Source organism: Dama dama, chromosome 5, assembly GCF_033118175.1.
Source record: "Dama dama isolate Ldn47 chromosome 5, ASM3311817v1, whole genome shotgun sequence".
Classification (NCBI taxonomy): domain Eukaryota; kingdom Metazoa; phylum Chordata; class Mammalia; order Artiodactyla; family Cervidae; genus Dama; species Dama dama.
The window spans coordinates 112,114,860-112,137,326 of NC_083685.1; the positions used below are offsets into that span (position 1 = coordinate 112,114,860).

The 22,467-nt window shown below is 40.3% G+C and overlaps 1 protein-coding gene and 1 non-coding gene across 12 annotated transcripts in view; both read left to right on the forward strand.

Annotated features, from left to right (window-relative positions):
- Positions 1–22,467, forward strand: part of ATP6V0A1 (ATPase H+ transporting V0 subunit a1) — a 58,172-nt gene that overhangs the window by 18,626 nt on the left and 17,079 nt on the right. For 7 of the 11 annotated variants that reach the window (XM_061144057.1, XM_061144046.1, XM_061144048.1 and 4 more), the window contains 14 exons: positions 511–608; positions 1,601–1,729; positions 7,345–7,448; positions 7,768–7,894; positions 9,750–9,832; positions 10,450–10,543; positions 12,727–12,939; positions 15,225–15,375; positions 16,243–16,382; positions 17,182–17,339; positions 17,785–17,875; positions 20,393–20,511; positions 21,312–21,528; positions 21,895–22,002. In XM_061144057.1, the coding sequence (XP_061000040.1) occupies positions 511–608; positions 1,601–1,729; positions 7,345–7,448; positions 7,768–7,894; positions 9,750–9,832; positions 10,450–10,543; positions 12,727–12,939; positions 15,225–15,375; positions 16,243–16,382; positions 17,182–17,339; positions 17,785–17,875; positions 20,393–20,511; positions 21,312–21,528; positions 21,895–22,002 (1,832 nt within the window). The remainder of the gene's footprint in view (positions 1–510; positions 609–1,600; positions 1,730–7,344; positions 7,449–7,767; positions 7,895–9,749; positions 9,833–10,449; positions 10,544–12,726; positions 12,940–15,224; positions 15,376–16,242; positions 16,383–17,181; positions 17,340–17,784; positions 17,876–20,392; positions 20,512–21,311; positions 21,529–21,894; positions 22,003–22,467) is intronic. The other 4 variants (XM_061144051.1, XM_061144054.1, XM_061144052.1 and 1 more) reach the window with 2 other exon arrangements.
- Positions 14,331–14,465, forward strand: LOC133058161 (small nucleolar RNA SNORA31). The gene has a single exon (XR_009693269.1). It is a non-coding gene; the product is annotated as a small nucleolar RNA SNORA31 (small nucleolar RNA).

The window sequence follows — 22,467 nt, forward strand, 5'->3', positions numbered from 1 at the left end:
GTAGTTACCACCTGAAAACAGACTTTTCTCCTGTTTTGGGAGCCTTTTCTGTGCTTTGTTTCTTGTTTTGTTTAACTCAAAACTGACCTATTTTCAAATTTAACGAAACCCTCGTAGGTTGGAGTTGTCTCACTAGTGTGCTGAGTGTCAAATATTCTACTGAGTAACACTCTCCTGTAGCCCTCCTCTGCACCAATATCTGTGACCAGAGCCATCATACAGGGTTGAGAGCTGACACAGAATCAGTGTTAAGATCAGAAGAGGGAAAGAAGACAGTAGTGGACTGATAAACGTTTTTGCAGGAACTGTGCTTTAGAGAATGTGGGGTAGGAGGAAGAGGAATGTGAAGAAAAAAGGATTTACAAGTTCTGCTTCTTTTATATGAAAAGTGTCTTTCTTAGAATGAAGCTCTTCTTAGCCAGGTTTGGGATCTTATTATTTTTTTCCTCAGATACTGGCAGTTCCAGACATGTGGAGCTAGGCATGAATGTTTTGATTCTGTCATTCTAGGATTTGTTGAGAAAGAGATAAGGAAAGCTAACATCCCAATTATGGACACTGGTGAAAACCCAGAGGTGCCCTTCCCTCGGGACATGATTGACTTAGAGGTAAATAATTCTTCTGAGGAAGCCAGATAAGTTTCTTTCTATTTAAGGGCAGAAATTACTTTCCTAAGTAGATGGAATGTAGAATAATTCTTGCTGTCCTTGTCTGTTGATTGCAAGTTTCTTGTGAATGGGATTAAAATGAATTTCCTTTTTTATGGTATAAAAATCACTGTGGTGTTAATATCTCCAATACTGTCACATACCACTAAATTAATGTTTACTGGCTTGTTGAAACTTTATTGGATTAATGTTAATTTATCTAGTAGTTTATTAATGATCTCATAAAATGAATAGCCAATAGACTTTTCAATCATTATTTTATCTAAAGTCTGCTGAGGGATTTAACCAAGTGTATAACAAAATCTATAGACAAAAAGAGACTATTTTAAGCAAAAAAAAACCTTCATAAAGAAAATTGCCCTGGTAAAAACACAGTACAGTCATCCCTCAGTAACCAGGGAAGATTAGTTCCAGCTCTTCCCTCGATATCAAAATCTGTTGGTGTTCAAGACCCTTGTATAAAATGGCTGTAGTATTTGCATATAACCTATGCTCATCCTCCCGAATACTATAAATCCTCTCTGGATTACTTATAGTACCTACTACAATGTAAATGCTATTGTAAATACAGTTATCATTGTATACAATTAATCATTGTAAATACAATGTAGATCACAGGTAAAATAGTTGCTAGTGAGCAACAGATGCAAGTTTTGCTTTTTGGAACTTTCTGGAAAATGTTTCTCCCCAAATATTTTTGAACTATGGTTAACTAACCATAACTATGATTAACTAAACAATCTGCAGATATGGAAACAAAGAATACACAGGGCCAGATGTATTGCTGGGTAGATATGAAGATACCTTTGAACATTCAGTGTGGCCAGCATTCTGTGGGATGGATTATTTCATCTGTCTTTTAGAGCAAGCATTTTGAGCTTAGTGTGAGTTAATAGTTTGGTTGTTTTTTTGTTTGTTTTGTTTTTCTGTAGGCTAATTTTGAGAAGATTGAAAATGAACTGAAGGAAATCAACACAAACCAGGAAGCTCTGAAGAGGAATTTCCTGGAACTAACTGAATTAAAATTTATACTTCGCAAAACTCAGCAGTTTTTTGATGAGGTCAGACTACTGTTTCTTTTAGTATTTAAGCAGCTGATATTACACCAGGACTAATGGGCCATATTTTTATTCTGATAATTATTTTAATTTGCTAGTTTGGAAACAATACCATTTCTGCACCCTGTTTTAGTTGAAGAAATGTCAGATTCTGTTCCATTTTCCATGCAGTACACAGCCAGCCATGGTTTTGTATATTTTTGCATTTTCAGCAGTTTTTCATCTCAAGATGAGGAAAGGAACCCTAAAGTAGTTGTATAAACATAGATGAAATTTTACATACGAAGGTAAGTATATGCTTGAAGTTGAAGCAGCAGGAAAAAGTTGTACATGAAATTGAAACACAAATTTAATCTCCAAATCTCTTGTCATTAAATTTTAACTTGTATCCTCTATGGTTGCTTGTCAACCTTTGAGCATATTTTTAAGTACTCCAGATGGCAAGCACACTTAATTTGAGAGCTGTTTTTTGTTGTATGGAAAATTGGTAGGATGCCTGTTTGAAATTCCTGGATTTTCCTCTAAACTCAACTTCAATACCTTGTAGGTGCAAAATGTTAATGATAAATTCCTGGGTTAAAAATGTAGTTGCCAGGGGACAGCTTGCTGAAGTGACCCCACCACAAGGATTTGGAACAAGGCTCTCAAAAGGCTTCCTTCTTCCAATTAAAGCTGGGGAGTAGTGTGGACATGCTTTTTCTGATGGCCTAAAATATGGGTAACTCTTCTTTTTTATAAGTTTCTTTGCCAACCCATTAGCTGCATCATACATTTCATAGATTGTCCCAGTCACTATTCAATATGCCTTCCCATCAGTTCTTTTTTTAAAAAAATTTTTCAGCCACACCTTGCAGCATGTTCCTTGACCAAAGATTAAATTCATGCCTCCTGCAGTAGAAGCACTGCACAGTCTTAACCACTGGACCACCAAGGAGACCACCCCATTAAGTTCTTTATTTCCTTTGCTCAACAAAAATTAGCAAAGTTTTTAAAAAACAAAAGGCCTACTTTAGTTAGTATCTGATAAGTCCTCAGTTTCACTTTTAATTTCTATGTTTTGAAGAAAAAATAACTCTCCCTAATTCTCTAGCCTGGAGCAGGGGTTTGCCAACCAGCAACATCAGCCTCACCTGGGGACTTATCAGAATGTCAGTTCTCAGTCCTCACTCCAGACTCACTGAATCAGAAACCCTGAGGGTAGGGCCCAGTGATCCGTTTTCACAAGGTGATTCTGAAGCATGCTAGCGTGAGAACCACATGGGGCTGGAGAAAGTCAACTGAAGACGTGATACATTCCTTAGTAAATGAAGATCCGACTCAGAGAAACCATGCTAATTAACAAGATCTACTGGAGCCAGGGAAAGGGGGAAAAGTTCCTAGGAATTAAATTGCCTGGTCCTCCTGAGAATCAGGATCTGGCTACATCTCAGGAGAGAATTGGTGTGAATATTCAGTTTGCTCACTGAGTTGAGAATTTTGAGACTGACGGTAACTTCTTTCACCAGTCCCCGATATCATCACATTAAAGGATGTGGGACAGTGTAATTAACTCTTTCCAAGTGTCTCAGGTCTTTTGCAACAGGCATGGTCACTTATGTCAAGTGGTTTTTGATGAACAAATAATCTGGAATTCCAGTATACTCACTGCCTAAATATTATTATTATTTAATAATATTAAATAATAATTTAGTATTATATTTGATAATAGTAATACAACATTATTATTGTTGGATCATTTGAAGAGCACTTGCTCTTTGTGAGACATCAGCTGGGTGAGACATGGTCTCTGTGTTCAAGGGCTATATCACTTAGTCATGTCTGGAAACATCCATAAACACAGTGACTCCCTAGGCTCACATATGGTGTGGTTTTTATACGTGTCCAAGCTGCTGCCCACAGATCCAAAGTAAACCCGGCCTCAAGATCAAAGCTCAGTTACTTTTATCATTACTGGATACTTAGTTCTTTTACCCTCTACCTGCCTTTTTCCCCCTTTTGATATAGCCTTTAGTATACTGCTGGGATGGATATTGATAAGATACATGAGAATGTTTTTCATATTCTCCTAAGTTTTAAGGATTGGGATAGACTTCCTAGTCTAGTTCATTCTGGGAGAGATTCTGAAAAAAGACTGACAAATGGACTCCCTTAAGGAAAATAGTTTTTTAAACTCTTCATTTTATAATAAAAAAAAAAAAAGTAATAGTAAAAACAGAATAAGCAGAATCACTTGGAAAGATGATGTAAGATTTTAAAATTGTAACTGTGGGTTTAGGAATTTTCTTTGTGGTTAATAGGTGTAAACATGAAATGCCCATCTTGAGAAGTCAGGCATGACCTTCACTCCCTCTCCATTTTGCATCGTATTCCCCCTCCTATTCATGCAAAGCATTTTTTTGAGCTTGAGGCCTTGGCTGTGAGAGGCTCTTCTGCTGCGATCGTCATCAGTCCCTCTATTTCCAGTGGCAGGAACCCCTCCTTTTCCCTCCTAGTGCACAGTCAACATCGTGTCCACTCTTGCCATTAGATCATAGCCTCAGCCAGGTCCCTTTCAATAGCCCCTGCCCTGCTGAGGCCAGACAGCAGTCTCAGGTGTCGCTGCCAGGACAGGAGACAGAGCCTCACAGAGTTCAACACATCTCCACCTGCGAGTGCACGCTTCACATGGTGCAAAAGATCAGGAGACTTGGGACCTCAAGTCTCAGAAATGTAGACTTTTCATGAGCCTTTCTTCCATGCCTGAGATTATAATGTTTGCCAATGGCCTGAAACACTACCTATTTTAAACCCTTCTTTTGAATATAATTTGGTGAATATGATCAGTAATTTACAATAATGAGTTAGCAGGAAATGACTAAATCAGAAAATGATTTGCTGCATCTCCAGGCATAGGGGTTATGATTGGCTAGGTGTGGAGAAGGGGAGAGGTAAACACATATTGAATAGTCTTATGATTTATGATGATTACAAATTCAACTTAGCCATTTCTTATCCAGAGCATTTTAAATGACTTGTTAATGATTATCCTTTTCTCAGTCTTCTTGCTTATGAAGAACTGTAAGAGCTGGAGAGATTTCTCTGCATCTTTTACCATAAGCACCATAACATATGAGAGCGTAAAGAAGACTGGAAAAGTAATGGTTAATGGCATGCAGAGCCCTGCCTTCCTTTCCTTCTGACTTTCCATCCATCTGCTTTCTTTACTTTTCTTTCCCATCTACCATCTCCTTTGGGGCTTGCGTGAATACCTCGGGTGATGAAATGTAATTTCTTTCTCATGTCGATGGAAAGAAAAGTGTTTGCTGTTGGTCATGTAGCGTGAACTGGATGTGCTGCTTATACTGAAGTGTAGAAACAGAACTGTCGAAGTTGTGCTGCTTCCTCTTTCAAGGCATGGTTTTAGTGTTCTGACTGGGGAAGGGGTAAACCAGAGGGCAGAGCAAGTAGTGTAGAAGAACCGTGGTAGTACTTGTATGAGAGAACCCAGGTTAAGATCGAGATACTGGATGACATGGTTTTAGATATTGCTTTAAAGACCCTCAGTTAGTGGTTCTGGACAGTTTCTCATCAGGCACAATTATTTCATTTGAAGGATTCTTAAGTTTGAAATGGTGTAATTATTACTTAGAATATTATTGTAAATTTGTATTTGATTTTAATTCTACTTTTTTTTTTTTTTTCGTATTCCCAGAGATTCTAGATGGAGCCTCCTCCTTTAGAGGAGCACTATTTGCTTTTCCATCAGTTCTCCCCTTTAGAGCACATATATTTGCACTGAGCTTTACCTTTATGGTTTAGTTAAACCAGGTATTGTGAACCATGCACCGTGTGAGTAGTGGTCAGTTTCACTGGTTTTGCTAAGGGACATCCTAAAAGCAAGATGAAATGCTGTAGTTACTCTGGATCCTTAAAGCAAGTTGCCTGTGGTTTGTAGTCAGTGGGTTTGATTTTAAGTAGAAACAAGAATTGCTCACTTGAGAACAAGTGCTAACCCGTGCCTTCATTATCTCATCTTAAGGTTTCCCAAATCTCATGGTGGTATTTCTCTGCATTTCTGGTGTGCCCACTGCCTATCCTTCCTTTTTTTTTAAAAGATAAATTTATTTCTTTTTTCTTTCAGTCATTGAGAGTTGATCCTGCTTCTAGAATTTACTTCCCGAACAATTGCTTTCACTTGTTTAGACTCTCAGACTTATCTGGTTTATACTCAGTTCCCACCCCCACCCTGTGACTTTACATTTATGGTCCTGTGACTATCAAGAAGGGATCCCCTGTGGCTGTTTTTTTTTTTTTTTTTTTTTACAGCAGGGTTGGTAAGAGTAGAATCAAATTGAAATTTGGAGTGAAGATGATGAGAAAAATTCTCCTGACTTCATTTTTATTTAGTTCTGCTTTTGAAAAGGAAGATTCCTCTGGCTCACTTTTAGTCTTTGGTCAAACAGGTGGGGCATGGATATTGCAGCTGGGGAGATGAGGCAGTGGAATGGTCAGTTGGCCTTCATTTCTTAGGGCAGCTCCTCCTTCCTGCTGAGAGGAAACAAGGCGAGATGTATTGTGGAGAGAGAGGCTGAGAGGAAACGGGGCAAGAAGTGTTGTGTAGAGAAAGGCTGAGAAATGTAGGTCTGCATCTGAGAAGGCCCCGCTCCTCCTCCATTTTATTGTATAAACTGTCGTGGTGGAAATCATTTTAAATCTCAACAATCCAACTGGTCCGCATGTTCTGAATTGGCTTATTATCTGTTACTTTTTCTTCACTTGATTTAGATTGTTGGCTTAAGCTATGTTCTCAAGAATCCTTAAGCTGTAAAGCCCACAGGAACTTTTTACTATTCTGGATTCCTGGTCAGAAACTAGGACATTCAGGTATGTTTTCACTTTTCCTTCCCTTTACTGATGCAGGGGAGGCCCATGCCTGCCCAGCTATTGTGTTTCTTACGTTTTTAGACAAAGAATACTCTTTAAATCCCATAGTTTGGAGCATTTTTTTTTTTTCTTTTAAATAGTGGGTGTGCTGAAAGCCCTCATGTTTTGACTTTTTAAGGGCATGGAAAACCTAGACGTCTGGAGACACCCCTTCTATCTTTCTCCTGTTCAGGACAGTGACAGCTCCTTGCTTTTCTTCCTGGGAAAGAGAGTCTCCATCTTTTACATTCTTACACAGGGAAAATTCTAATTTGTAGCTGCCTGGAAATTTGATATTGAATGTATCTGCTGAGCTGCCTTGTTTTTGCTCAAAAGGAAGAAATACTTCCGCTTCTATGCATATGCAAAAGTATTTTTGGTACTTTCATGGCTTTTTCAGGAAAACATAAGAGAAAAAATGGTTTCCACCAAGTCACAGGTTTATACGGGTGTCACTCATTTAACGTCTTTTTCTTTATTCCTTATTTCTAAAACCATTTCCCCAGATGCTTCACTGGGGCAGTTCTGCTTCCTTTACCTCTTGTTTCTTTTCTTTGTTTCTTCCCCTATTCTTCTTGTCTTCTTTTTGTGGGTATGTCTTCTCTTTTGGTGGTTTTCTTTTTTTCATCTTTATTTTCTGAACTTATCTCCTGGTTCCTCGTTCCCTGCATGCCACTAACTATTTTCATTAGATATTAATTGATTTGTGAATTCAGGCTGAATTGCATCATCAGCAGATGGCGGATCCAGACCTGTTGGAAGAGTCCTCATCCCTCTTGGAGCCAAGCGAGATGGGAAGAGGCACGCCCTTAAGACTTGGGTAAGTACCACTTCGACCCTCTGTACTCAACAGAGTCATGTCCATTTTTGCTGTTCAGAAGAGCACTCAGGCTGAGCATTCACTGGCTTCCAGGATGCCCTCTCTTCTGAGCCTGTTGCAAGGTGTTGCTAACTTACTTTGGGTTCAGTTCCTGAGTTGTTCTGTCAACCCTCTGCTGAGTCCGGGAATCAGACTTTGGCAGCTATTTTGACATAGCAATGCACAGCCTCCTGTTTGACGTCTTTCCCCTCCCCTGCTCTTTACTTTCCTCCCATCCTGTGGTGTGGAACCGTTCCCAATCTGACTCTTCTCCCCACAGCTTCGTGGCTGGTGTGATTAACCGGGAGCGCATCCCTACTTTTGAGCGCATGCTTTGGCGGGTGTGCCGGGGGAATGTGTTCCTGCGGCAGGCTGAGATCGAGAACCCCCTGGAGGATCCTGTGACTGTAAGACAAGGGAATTGCGTCTGGTGGAGTAGGTCTGGTACAGGGAGCTCAGAGCAGTAACATAGCATGTGCCACCTGAACCTGACCCTCCCAAGAGGAGCCCTTACATTTACTCCATTTGGATCTGTGAATTTGAGGGACTCCTCTTTTCCTCTTCACCTCCATCGTATGTATACATACAAGGTATACTTGATGTGTGGGATCTTAGTTCCCCTACCAGGGATCAAACCCAGGCCACAGCAGTGAAAGTGCCGAGTCCTAACCTCTGAACTGCCAGAGAATTCCCTCCAGTTATTTCAGCTTTATGTGTTTTCCGGTACTTATCTGGGACCAAAAAAACATTAACTCTTTAATGAAAATTAAAGCAAGACATCTGGTTCCAAGTTTGGTAACATCCATGTGTACAAGGAGGAGAGATTTCCCAAACTGTGGTCTTCATAAGTTGATGAAACTTTAATTGATGAAGTTTTCTATCTATTTGTTTGTTGGGAATTTTAGGAACTTAGTTTTAAGATTTATGTTGTGCAAGATAGGATGATATTCCCCACCCAGTGCTTTGGAAAGCAGGAATAACTTAACATCTTGGCATTTGACATAACAGGACAGAGTTCTTAGCATAAACTTACATTTATATGGTGAGTCCATCTAGAGATGACAGGCAAAGATGATTAACTGTTCTGCAAGAAATTTACTTCACTTTGGTATTAGTATTATTTAGAAGCCTGGAGTTGGTTATTATGTTCTCAGTTATCTTTTGGGTGTCTTAAATTAGTATTCTTTTTTTTTTTTAAACCTAAGAAGAGAGGTTGAATTATGAGGGTTCTCAGAGTAGCTGGGTCTGTCAGCTAGAAGTAAATGGATCATGTCCTTGGGACCGAGTAGGAGGGTGGTGATGCTTAGGTTACGGTGAGTCCCCTTACCCAAAGTACCAGTTTTGTAGTCTCACTGAAGGCTGTCCTTGGGTCACGGAAACACCACAGTTAGCAGTTACACCTCTTGTGGAGCTATTCTCAGGAATATTCAGCCAGGTTCCTGGGCGACAGAAGCATTATTTTTTATCAACGAGTGGAGTAAAGGGAGGGTCTGGCTATCTCTAACACAGCAGCTGCACAAAGAATGTGCTCCAGTTAATTCCTGGAGAACTTAGGAATTTAAGACCCATGAGCCTTACTTACTCCTTCCCTCCTCTTCCCTCTTTATCCCCCAAAGTTTTGTTTGTTTTCCTGTTATAAAAGCTCTGTAGGAACTGGAGAAAATACAGGCCACCAGAGACAGTCCTAACTCTAACACCCACTATAGAGTCTTTTTCTGATCTTTCCTACTAACCTTTGCCTCAAGGCTTCAGGTATACACTTGGTGTTTGGATAGAATGCCTTCCTCCGTGCCCCCTGAGGTCTAATTCAGCATGAATCATGAGATTGTGCATCAGCGTTTCTCCCCAGCTGCTCAACTCCTTGTAGTTATTCAGTCCCCTTTAGCTGGAGTTTCTGAGCATGCGAGCAGGCAGGAATGACTTCCTTTCTTCTTCTCTGTACTTGAGTCATTTAGGCAATAAAAGAATTATTCAGTTTGAATAGTTGAATTGGTAGGTAGGGCTAAATTCTGCTAAGAAGAGAAACATCTTTGCATCTGTGTCAAGCTCCTTGTTGAGTTTAAAAACAAGTATGGAAAGATTATTGAGATTATAGAGCAAATGTTCTTGTGGAGCTTGAGAGATGGATTGAAGATAATGGTTAAAGTACATGGTTGCCAGACCCTTAAAGGATTACAGTTGTTTCTATGTCACCAAGAAAGAAAGGTGCTTAAGTTTTCTGGATTGTAAGTCTGAATTCTTGGTTTTTGGTTTGGGGCCTAGGGAGACTACGTGCACAAGTCTGTGTTCATCATTTTCTTCCAAGGTGATCAGCTGAAAAACAGAGTCAAGAAAATCTGTGAAGGGTAAGAGAAACATGCCTCCCCCCAGGGTGCAGCCAGGCCACCTGTTAAGCCTGTAGAATAGTGACACACAAGCCCTGTAAGTCCACCTTAAATGGGGAATATATTTTTTAATAATGTTAAGGTTATCTTAAACGATCAGAAATGGCCTAAGTATTTTTTTTTTTTAAATAGACCATCAAAATCACAATTTCCTTTTCTTGGAAAAAGTAATTAGGACTCATGGTTTATAAATTCTACATTGTTTTGGGACAATGGGTTTGCATACCTAGCAGTGTACCATAGGCACTGTGCCCTTAAGCTTTTCTGAAATTCTGCCCATGAGATCCTTTCTCCATGCTGTTTTTCTCCAGCACTTTATAATGGAATTTGTAATCACCGCTTCTTTCTTTTTTAATCTAGAGGAATTTAATAGCTACAGAGAATGCCAAGACAGTTCAAATGTTGCTTGATGCTCTACTGTAGGCCCCTTCCCATAAATAATTATTATTGATTAGTGCATCAGTCTGAACTAACCCTGTTTTGGTCCTTCCAGTATGTTGGGATTATGTTCTGAGATTACTTAAACTGGCTCCGTGAAGCAATGTCAGTGTTCCTCAGGCTGTGTCTGCACATTCCAGGTTCCGGGCCTCACTCTATCCCTGTCCTGAGACACCGCAGGAGAGAAAGGAGATGGCTTCTGGAGTTAATACCAGGATTGACGATCTCCAAATGGTACCCAGAGACCCGGAGGGAGTCTGTCTTTGTGAAATACTGCTATAGAAGACCTTACTTCTTCCGTGAAGCACTAACAGTTTATTAGGCACTTACGGCAGCCCAGGATACATTTGTTTTTTTTGTGTGTGTGCTATTTTTAAGTCATTCCCTGAAACTCTTCCCCATCCCCCACAGGGAATGATTTAAAAATGGCATGAATTATCTTCAAATGAGACAGAGACAGAGACAGCACCTGAAATCGTTGTTGCTTAGAATATTCAGTTCCCCAGCTCATGAGTCTGAAATACATTTATAATGAATGAAGTATGAGGTATGAATAATGACATATGCTTACTTAAGAAAAAAATCAAATAATGTAGAAGTACATATCAAATCAATTCTGCCTCTCACAGACATGCTCTACCTCCAGAGGCAGCCACTCTTAATAGCTTGGTGTGTGTCCTCCTGGTCCCCTTGAATCTGAACCACACAGTCTAGCCAGAGTCCTGGTGTAACTCTTGTACCCAGGAAGGAGCTTTTCCCCAGTTGCAGTGTGTGTAGTTTGCACACATGATGGCTGTCACAGGGTTCTAAAGAGGGAGTCATGATTTATACATACATGGAAGGAAAAGGGTGCCCAGCTGGAGCTTGGTTCCCTGTTGAAAGAATGTAATGATTGCCACCTTGAAACATTAAGAAACATGTTTGACCTGTGTTGAAGCATTTCAACCCCTGTTTTGTATGACCTACCACTTGACCTGCTGCTGGCCCCTGTTAGCTGCACTTATCAGTTTAACCAAGGGAAGAGAGTTTTCTTCAAACTGCTGATGGGTGATGAGCCATGTTAGTACATTCTGGCTTCTAGAACTGTTCTACCCCCTCCTTATGAGTAGGCTTGCAGTAGACTGTGAAGAACATGTGCAGTAGCCTTTGTAAATGGCTGGAATTTGACTTTTAAAGCACCAAACTGTATGAAGTAAAATTTTAATGAATTAATTTCTTGAAGTAAAATTTTTAAAGGGATTGAATATCAATCAGTGAGATGTAGGGATGGGGGGCAAGTTTATTAGCATCCTTCCAGAAGTTTAGATAGTCATTGTGAAATTGTCAACAACCAGGAGAGAAAGTATCCTTGTTCCTTTATTCTCAAGTGAACAAGAGTTTCCCTAGCATGCCATGGTTTTTTGTTTTTTTTTTTTTTTTAAACCTCTCATGGAAGTTACTTTCTACTGCCTAAGACAGTTTCTCAGGGAGCAGTCATGACTTGGAGCAGTCATGACCTTTTCCTGAACTGACTTGAAGAGCCAGCTGTGATGGAGTACTTGTGCTAAAATGATTAATATATAGTTTTTTCCTCTTCAAAAAGATGTTGAGATTTCAGATAGAGTCTTAGGCACAAATGAATGGTGAGTTGCTTGCCTAATTTTGGCTTCTCCCCTCTCCTGCTATAGACCTGTTAAATATTTGGTGATAAACAAGACAGTAGAATGTAAAGTGTCCCTGGCCCTTCTTCCCACCTCTAGTGGAAGCAGTATTATTCCTCCGAGGTAACTATTTGCTGACTTCCAAGGGATCGGGCTTCCTGGGGAGAAAACAAAGCCTGACAGAAAAATCAAGCCTTATCTGCTCTGTGATGACTGTGGTATGTGGCAGTCTAAATCCTCTCCAGAGGCCATGAGTCTCCTGTCTCTTTCCCTGGCATGGAGTCTCTAAGAAGCAGATGATGGCGGTCAGCAGCACCTCTTTTCCACCACTCCTCAATGCTGGCTGATGTTCAGGGGGGTTCTGCGGCCTGCTGTTCATAAGCAGGGATGTGACAACTCGGTCCCTTACTGGGCCTGTGACACTGACTTCTTCAAGTCAGAGTTAGAGACTCCATATGGAAAATCATTGCTCTTTAATAAACCAGATAAAAACCAGTGACCTGCGTTGTTCTGCCATGGATTTGGTGGTAAAATTAGAAAAGCTAAAAACCATTTCCTCAGGTTTCTCTTTAGCTTGAAGCTAAGTGAATATGAATATTAGTAAGTAGAACTCTTAATTTCTTTCAATTTGGCCAAAAAAAAAAAAAAACTTCTAGCCAGAGGAAGAAAAAAAACAGATCCCCACATCCCTTCTCAGAAAGCTATTCCTTTTTGCCTTCGTGTCTTGAAAGAAGGGCGTTAGAAGGATCGATTTCCTGCTCCTTTCTTTCCCCAAAGGTTCTGAACCAAACAGAGGATCACCGCCAGAGGGTTCTTCAGGCCGCTGCCAAGAACATCCGTGTCTGGTTCATCAAGGTGCGGAAAATGAAGGCCATCTACCACACTTTGAACCAGTGCAACATAGATGTGACCCAGAAGTGCCTAATTGCGGAGGTCTGGTGCCCTGTCACTGACCTTGACTCCATCCAGTTTGCGCTCAGAAGAGGCACGGTGAGTCCCCCACAGCTGGCGGTGCAGCCTTCAGCCAGGAATAGAGGTTTCATCAGTGGTAACAGGAATCAGTTACATTCTCATGGCATTTTTGTCTCAGAGTTCTTCAGTTTACCCATCTTGTACTCACCTTGCATCCTGACAGAACATCTCGTATATCCTTATTTTCAAATGTAGCAATTGTAATTTAGAAAAGATTAAAGGATTTGATCATATCCCCGTGATCCCTCAGAACATCAGTTTCCTGGTCCATTCTTTCTGTCCATTAGTCTAGGTACATAGTATAACCCTTGCAGTTCCCTTTAGTAGTTAGTTAGAGCTACTGCCCTGTCCAAGCCTCTGATCTAGGGGCCAAGAGGTACAGAGATGTAAAAAGGAGGCCCTCAAGTATCTTCTGACTTGAAGAGGCTGATGTGCAGACATACAAGACAGTCTGCCAAGAGCAGTTTGTGTGTGGAGGGAAGGAAGGTGCTAGCTTGGGCAGCGAGGATGATCAGAAGCAGCTTCAGGAAGGTAGCATTTACTCAGTGCTTTGAAGACTGGATGAGATGTCTGTTGGCAATAACAAGAAGTAAACAGTCTGGCCAAAGGCAAGTACAGTGTGACCATGCATGGTTGGGCCAGAACAGGAATTGTAATGGGTGAGCCGAAAGAGCAGGAGGTAAACCTGAGTCAGGGAGACAGGAACCTGATTATGAAGAGTCATTAATGCCAGATGGGTGGGTTTAAATTTTATCCTAGAGGGAGTAGAGGGACACTGGAAGTTATTTAGCAGTGAAAGGACATGATGATCAAAACAGTTTCAAGAGAATAATCCAGGGACTTCCCTGACAGTTCAGTAGTTAAGATTCCACGTTTCCACTGCAGGGGGTACAGGTTGGATCCCTGGTCAGGGAACTAAGATCTCATATCCTACATGCTGCATGACTCAGTCAATCAATCAATCAGTATCAATCAATTAAATAAAAGAGTAATCCATTGATAGCATGGGGGTTGGATTGGGGAGCTGAGAGAGCCTACAAGTGAGAGGGCAGTTTGGTTATTATAAACAGTAGTAAGTGATAATGACCTTGCAGTAAGACCTGGCAATGGGAAGAGCAAATAATGATGAATTTGTGAAACATTCTGAAGGAAGTATCCTTCGATAGGCTTGGTATTTAGCAACGTACAGGAGAAATACAAGGAGAAAAAATTTAAAATGTTTCTGAGGCATCAAAGCTGGGTGACTGATAGAATAATAGTTGCATTAATGGAAGTAGAGATTCAGTAAGAGAAACTTATTGATTGGAGAAAGCTGCTAAGCTCAGTTTTAGTCACATTGAGGGGTTGGACAGAAATCCATGTGGAAATGTAAAACCGACGATGAGATAGTTCTCAAAAGAAAGGGGGAAATGCCTCTATTTGACAGGCCTGGAGTAGTTACTCTCTGCTAAGGTTTCCACTACGTACAGATGCAAGAAAAATACATCTTCGAGCTTTCTGTCTGTCTCGCTGTGGCAGCCCAGATTGAATGGGAGAATACATGGGGAGATTTTTGCACCTCTCAAATAACCTTGTGAACAGTAAAAGCCTGCTTTACTCAAAAAAAAAAAAGGGGGGGAGCAAAATGAAAGAAATGAGATACATGAGGTTGGAAGGGAATGAGACCTCCAAGAGAGAAAATAAGGAGTTAATAATAGAACCTTGGGGGCCTGCAGTGTTACAGGCAGGGGAGGAGGAACCAGCAAAGAGACAGGAAAGGCATGGCTGGTAAACAGAAGAGGAAGCTCTCCAGTGTCAGGGGCTTGCATGTAAGAGAAAAGATCTTTGGATCTGGTGATGAGCCAGCCACTTTGACCAGGCATGGTCTGCTAGACTCCAAGGATTATTAGAGAGTTAAGAGTAGGTGGTGAAGAGGGAAAAGTCAGAAAATAACTTTGCTTTCTTCATAAAAGCAGGAGAAAACAATGACACTTGTAGACAGATAAGGATATCTTCAGGGAAGAAAGGACCACATTTTCTTTGTTTATACATTTTAGACTTAATTTTTTTGTTTCATGGTAAGGATATTCTTCCTAAGACTTCATTTACACGTGTCATCATAAATTTTATAGCTAGTTCTAGTGTTCTCAAAGACTGGAAAGATTTTTTTTTTTTTTTTGAAAGATTGAGATATAATTTACCTGAAAGAAAATACACATATTTTATGTGTACTATTCAGTGAGTTTTGACAAATAGATATGCCTGTGAATCCAACACCATAAAGAAGGGTGACCTGATTCTTACCTGTGCTTGATGTTTCCCAGGAGCACAGTGGTTCCACCGTGCCCTCCATTCTGAACAGGATGCAGACAAACCAGACTCCCCCCACCTATAACAAGACGAACAAGTTCACGTATGGCTTTCAGAACATAGTGGATGCTTATGGAATTGGAACTTACCGAGAGATAAATCCAGGTGAAAAAGCTTGAATCTTTTCCCTCTGGAGATTTTATTCTGTTTGTTATTTTTTTTAATGCTTCACTTTGAATGTAATTGAACAACTGGCTCAAGACTGAAGATGCTGTCCAGGCCTCAGCTCTTGTAGAATTCCTGTGAAGAGGTGCCTATCTGGATGTAAGGAGTGAGGTTTATTGCCAGGTGGAACTCCTTTAGCAGGCAATTTTATAGGAATTTTATAGGCATGAGCTCCATAGATTGGGTTCCTCTGTCCTCACAGCTGTATAGCACCTGGCTTTCACTCACATGCCATTTGCTAGAACTGCTTTAAGTAAAAAGTTTTCCCAAGGTCATTGACATTTTAGAATAGCTTCCTGGTTTCAGGTTAGATAGAGAAAATATAGCAGTTGTTGACCATTTTAAGCCCAAGGCAGATTTCTCCTCTGTTCAGAGAGTTAGTGATTAAATCTAGAGTCAGGTAGTTCATGTTCAGTGGGAGTCTTCTGCAGGACAGGCTCTGCTCCAGATTCTGAACTTTCTCCCACTTAACCTGGTGGCTTTATTCAGCTGGTTGCAGTGCACAGGGGAGGAAAGTTGGCCTGTCCTAGGAGCAGTGTCCCAGGGGTGAGAGAGAAGGAATCAAGGGACAAACCCCCCTGGTGCCAAAACCTTCATTTCTGTGTGATTCTTTGTTGAAAATACTGGTGGTAGTTTTGCGAGTCTGTGCAAATCCTGCTGTGGACATTATTTCCTGGGAGCCCCTCTGACCAGCAGCTTGGGAATGAGTCCCTTTTATCCTGATCTTAGATTATGGGGAGGGATGTGGTGTGTTGGGAGCTGCGGGTTTCTGGAATTTGTCTTTTTCTCTCTTTGGTCTCTTTATAGCTCCATACACCATCATCACTTTCCCTTTCCTGTTTGCTGTGATGTTTGGTGACCTTGGCCATGGCATTTTGATGACCCTTTTTGCTGTATGGATGGTGTTAAGAGAGAGCCGGATCCTCTCCCAGAAGAATGAGAATGAGGTGATGTTTTGTCTGTCTGTTTTTGATAGAAATTCAGAAACATAAGATAGTAGTATTATTTTCTTGACATATTTCTAATATTTTTCTTCTGTAATCTTTGTCTGCATACTGTTTTTGTCTCTCCATAGGGCAACAGGTTTATAATAATTTTGTACATACAGAAGGATAATTCAGTCTTTTCTCCATGATTGATGGAAATATATTTTCTTTTTACTTATTTGTTGAGATATCGTTGATTTATAATATGATATTAGTTTCAGGTGTACAGCATAGTGATTCCAAAATTTTATAGATTACACTCCACTTATAATTATTATAAAATGTTGGCTATATTCTCTGTGCTGTACAATGTATCCTTGTAGCTTATTTATTTTATACATAGTGGTTTGTACCTCTTGAGTCACCTACCCTCTCCCCTTGGCTCGCCCCACTGGTAACCACACACTAGTTAATTCAAGAATGAACTAATGTCTAGGTTACATCTGCGTTGGTCTGAAACTTTATAATTTCTCAAGCACCCATTATGAAAATTATGATTTGGAAGCCTTTTATCCATAAGAGAAATCTTAGAGACTATTTAGAGAATAGAGGAGCTATGTTCATTTTAACACTAAAGAGGCCATGTGCTGTGAAAGTACATTTCTTTTTAGCATTGTATTTTGGTCTTTACTTCAAGCTCTCTGACCCAGAATGGGGTAAAAGTGGCGAGAAAGGAAGGGGCTAGTATATTTTGAATGACATTGTCACAACTTGAGCTGCAGGGATTATGTTTCATTGGCCTCTTTCTTCTGGCTCCCAGATGTTCAGCACTGTATTCAGCGGCCGGTACATCATTCTGTTGATGGGTGTGTTCTCCATCTACACTGGCCTCATCTATAACGACTGCTTTTCCAAGTCTCTTAATATCTTTGGGTCATCCTGGAGCGTACGGCCGATGTTCGATATATACAACTGGACGTAAGTTGCCAAGAAGCTAAAAGTCAAAGCTTATTCCTTTCATATCCAGCTCTGGATTTCCAGATAAGTGGTAAACCAGCACTTGTTTACAAAGTGTTTGACACTGTTTCTGTTCCAAAAGAATGTAGTGTCTCCTCTTATCTATGCTCCAGCCTGGGAAGTGCTTTGTGATTTGTTCAGTAGTGTCAAGGAACTGTAAGTTAGGTGCATTGATTCTTTTGTAAGTTAAAAGCAGGGCTCCCAATTTCCCTACCTGGTCTTGTATGTGTGTTTAATTTTTTTCTTTGTTATCTATGATCCCTTCTCACTCTCTAATGCTAATCCCTCCTCTCTTACTGAAAAGACAAGGTAGCTTATAGTAGTTTCTCTGGGGATCAGTTTCTGGATCCCAGTGATTCCTTCTCTTGATAAAAAAATAAATGCTGGTTTTCTCCTAACATGGTAGGGAAGAGACACTTCGGGGGAACCCTGTCCTCCAGCTGAACCCATCCGTCACTGGAGTTTTTGGTGGACCATATCCTTTTGGCATCGATCCAGTAAGAGCACTTCTTTTCTATATGTCTGACATGAAGTTGTTTTTTTTAATTGGCCATGCCATTCATGGCTTTTGGAATTTTGGTTCTCCTACAAGGGATTGTACCTGCACCCCCTGCATTGGAAGTGCAGAGTCTTAACCACTGTACGCCAGAGTGTACACTCTAACACCAAAATTTTTAACTGAAACCCAGAAGTAAAAGGATGAAAATGAAGATAAATAGTTTTTTTGGAGTTTTAGGTAACATATTTTTAGAAAACCTCAGTATATCTGTCCAAAGTACTTTAAAGCTGCAAGAGACCCAGATGCCTTGGGGAGCCATATTATTTTTCCTGTATGACTTACTTTAGAGATGGCCAATAATACTGACTCTGGGAAGATTGATTTTTCAAGACTCCTTCCCAGTTTATTTCTGTTTAACTTAGTTTCATTTTTATTTTTAGCAGATGTTTTAATAAAGCAAAAATAGCTCTTTTCTATGGATTTTAGATTACCATTCTTATATTTACATACTTAAAAAACTTGTCCCAGAATTTTATTTTTTTCAAATCGTAAGCAAGTAAAGTGTGATCAAATCTTTTGTGTTATGTGCTTAAGCAGAGGAGGTAGGGGAGAATTTAAGCATTAGATTGTAAGGATTACAGAATTCTAGAGGAAAAGCAGATCATTGCCAGAAAGATTGAGGTTTCTCATTAAAAAAATAAAGGAATTAATCTGGCCTTTGAAAAATATTGCAGATTGTTATAGGTGAAGAGAAGTATGGGCAAAAGCATAGATGTAAGGAGATAAAAAGTTAATTATTTTAATTTTTATAGAAGCTAATGTTACTGAAATGCTTACTATGGACCAGGTACTATACTGAACCCTCAGCATATCTTATTTATCCCTAAACAATTCTATCAGGTAAAGATTGCTGTCTGTATTATACAGATAAGGAAACTGACACTTGGAGATATTTCGTAACATTTCATATGTGCATTTAACAGATGTTTACTGAATCCCTATCATCTATAAGGCATAGCAGCTGCTGGGGAAACACATCATTCTAAGACATAGCTCCTGCCCTCAAACAGCTTGGAATCTAATAATAATACTATCTCACATTTCTGTAATGTTGTGTAGTTACAGAGGCTTTGTTGTTGTTGCAGACATTTGATGGCTTACAGGGAAGGTCCTGAGTTTAAAGTGCCTGTGGGTCACCCGGGTATAAATGTCCATCAGGCAGTTGGAGTTGCAGAACCTTAGGCCAGACTGGGACTACAGAGAGAACCAGCCAGAAGTTTTCAGGTTAGAGGTCATTGAGGATGAACTCTTCATGAAGAGGCTAGTTCAAAAAAAAGATGCTGGGCTAGATGGTGGAAGATCTGGCCTAACAGGTTACAGAGTTTACTTTTGGTCACAGAGGTGACAGGGGGATTCTTGGAGGTTTGGCATAGGGACATGGCTGCCTCAGAGTCACTACTTAGGAAACATACTCTGATGGCCAAAATGGAGACAGAACTGTCAGGAAAATTTTACAGGCATCCAGGCCTTAAGCGACAAAGTGAAAGTGAAAATGAAGTCGCTCAGTCGTATCCGACTCTGCGACCCCATGGACTGTAGCCTACCAGGCTCCTCCGTCCATGGGATTTAAGCGACAAAGCTGAAGGCAATTAATATTTAAAAATAAATGGAAGGACAGCACCACTGGGTTTCAGCCAGCATCTACAAGATAAGTGTCCCCAATTTCTTCAACAAATATTTTGTAATAAATTAAAGAGGAGAACTCCAGGGAGAAGCTATAGAGACTTAAAAACTGCATCAGCAGTCACGTGATATAGTGACTTATTGGACTCTACTTTGAATAAATGAATTATTTTTAAAAATATGGATGCAGTCAGGGAAATTGAATATTAATGATTCCATGGTATTACAGAAATCACTGTTAATGCTTTGGGGTGTTATGACAGTACTGTGGTGATTTTTTTTTTAACTGCACCAGGTCTTAGCTGCAGCACGTGGGGTCTTCAATCTTTGTTGCAGCAAGCAGGTTCTTTTTTTTTTTTTTTAAGCAGGTTCTTTTAGTTGTGGCATGCAGGATCTTTAGTTGCAGCAGGCAAGATCTAGTTCCCTGACCAGGGATTGAACCCAGGCCTCCTGCCTTGGGAGCACAGAGTCTTAGCCACTGCACCACCAGAGAAGTCCTTTGTGGTCATGTTTTTAAAATAAGCTCTTACCTTTTAGAGATCCATGCTGAAATATAATACGTACAGGTTAAAGGATATGATACCTGGATTTTCTTCAAAATAATATGGAGGTGGGGCATAGGTGAGGTAATAATGAAGCAAGATTGACGAGAAGTCAGTAATTAATCATTGCAGCTGGGCCATAGATACATAGGAGTTTGTTATGTTATTCTCCCTGCTTGTGTGTATGTTTAGAATTTTCCACAATTAAAAAAAAAACTTTCTACAGTAGGTAAATATTTTTCCATTTGAGATCTGTTTGTAATGCCTTCTGTCTTCTTGGGCTGTGATAGATTTGGAACATTGCTACCAATAAACTGACCTTCCTCAACTCCTTTAAGATGAAGATGTCTGTTATCCTTGGTATCATCCACATGTTGTTTGGAGTCAGTCTGAGCCTTTTCAACCACACGTGAGTTGCTCTGTTTTGTCCTAAGAATTCACACAGCTCGGACAGTGCTTTTGCCTGAAGAAGTCATAACACCTTTAGGAGGAAGTAATAACCCAGAGTACTGTTCTGTATCGAAGAAGTGCCTTTAAAAAAAATCTCACTTCTTCAAATGAAGCTTGCTTATTAATATTAGTGCCTTAACAATGTATGAGTTTCCCAGGTGGCGCTAGTGGTAAAGAATCTGCCTGCCAGTGCGAAGACACAAGAGACATGGTCTTGATCCCTGGGTCAGGAAGATCCTCTAAAGTAGGAAATAGCACCCCACTCCAGTATTCTTGCCTGGAAAATCCTATGGGCAGAGGAGCCTGGCGGGCTACAGTCCATGTGGCTGTAAAAAGTTGGACACGACTGAGCCACTGAGCAGACAACATACAATTGTTCTCAAGATCTTTGATAAAAAAACAACACCTTGCGTAATTTTCATCAAAATGGAAGTTATGTTTTTGTTTTTTTTTTCCCATGATGTGTAACTCACATAAACTTGTGAATTGTCGTCTCAGAAGGTACTTGATTTTCCCATCTCTTTCTCACGAGGGATTGACGGGGATGGTATTGGAGCTGTTCAAGGCTCAAAAGTTTGGAAGTCATCGTTAATTCTGTCTGTGTCTGTTGCCTCCAGTGCTTCTGGCTGTCACTTCTTAAAATGATAAACACAGAATTGATGGAAAGTTAGGTAGAAAGTCTAGGGAGAGCAGTCCACTTGGTATGAGGTGACCTTGAGTCTGTTCAGCGTTAACATTTTTTTCTGTCTTAATTTTTAGCTACTTCAAGAAGCCCCTGAGTATCTACTTTGGATTTATTCCAGAAATAATCTTCATGACCTCTTTGTTTGGTTACTTGGTTATCCTTATTTTTTACAAGTGGACGGCCTACAATGCTAAGACATCGGAGAAAGCACCAAGCCTTCTGATCCATTTCATAAATATGTTCCTCTTTTCCTACGGGGACTCTGGTAATTCAATGCTGTATTCTGGACAGGTGCGTCAATCTGAGGTGGACTTTTCTCAGGTGGTTATCCTAGGTCGGGAAGCCAGATGTTTCTGTGACCTGAAAGAAGCCTTTAAAACTCCTTTTCAGTCCACACATTCAGATCTAAATTCAACCCAGTCTCATTCTTTGGGAGAGTCAACTGTAATTTTCTGTATCCAGGCAGAGTAGAATTTATAACTCCCATCCTATGGGACAATCCTGGGCTTTGCTGCAACATCTAGTTATTTTGAGAAACTTGATTATGTTTTTTATTCTTAGATCAGTAAGAAAGAACTATTTTAGGGGAAATCTATGCTAGAGTTGGAAATTGCATGTTTGACTAATACAATGTGCCTTTTCCTCCTTACTTTGCAGAAAGGAATTCAGTGTTTCCTGGTAGTGGTTGCACTGCTGTGTGTCCCTTGGATGCTACTGTTTAAACCACTGGTCCTTCGCCATCAGTATTTGAGGAGGAAGCGTTTGGTGGGTATATTTCTGTTGCTGAAAGTTACCAGATTTTTTTTTTTTTTAATCAATGCAATTCCTTATTGGATGTAATGAGTTGTGCATAACCTGTATTCTCTTAAAATGCACTTGTGTTGGATCCCAGCATGAGCCCTGGACCTGCTGAAAAGAAAAAAACAAACATGTAATTGCTGTTCAGACATCCAGATATTCAGCTTTGAGTAGCCCGGGTGGCAAGAACAAGTCATGGTTTTCACCTTTCCTGATGGCTCGTGCTGTGCTCAGCAGAATCCAGGTCTGGGCCCGTCTCGCTGCAGCATCAGCTGAAGCAAGGCTGCCGGCGCTGCAGGCAGCGAACCTACTCATGTGGTTTGCCTGGGCAACCACAGGGCTGACACCAAGACATTTTCTTTTAAAATGAGACCATGATACTTTCACCAGCCAAAACATCCGGTGTAGGGAAAGATTTGGTTTAAAGCACGT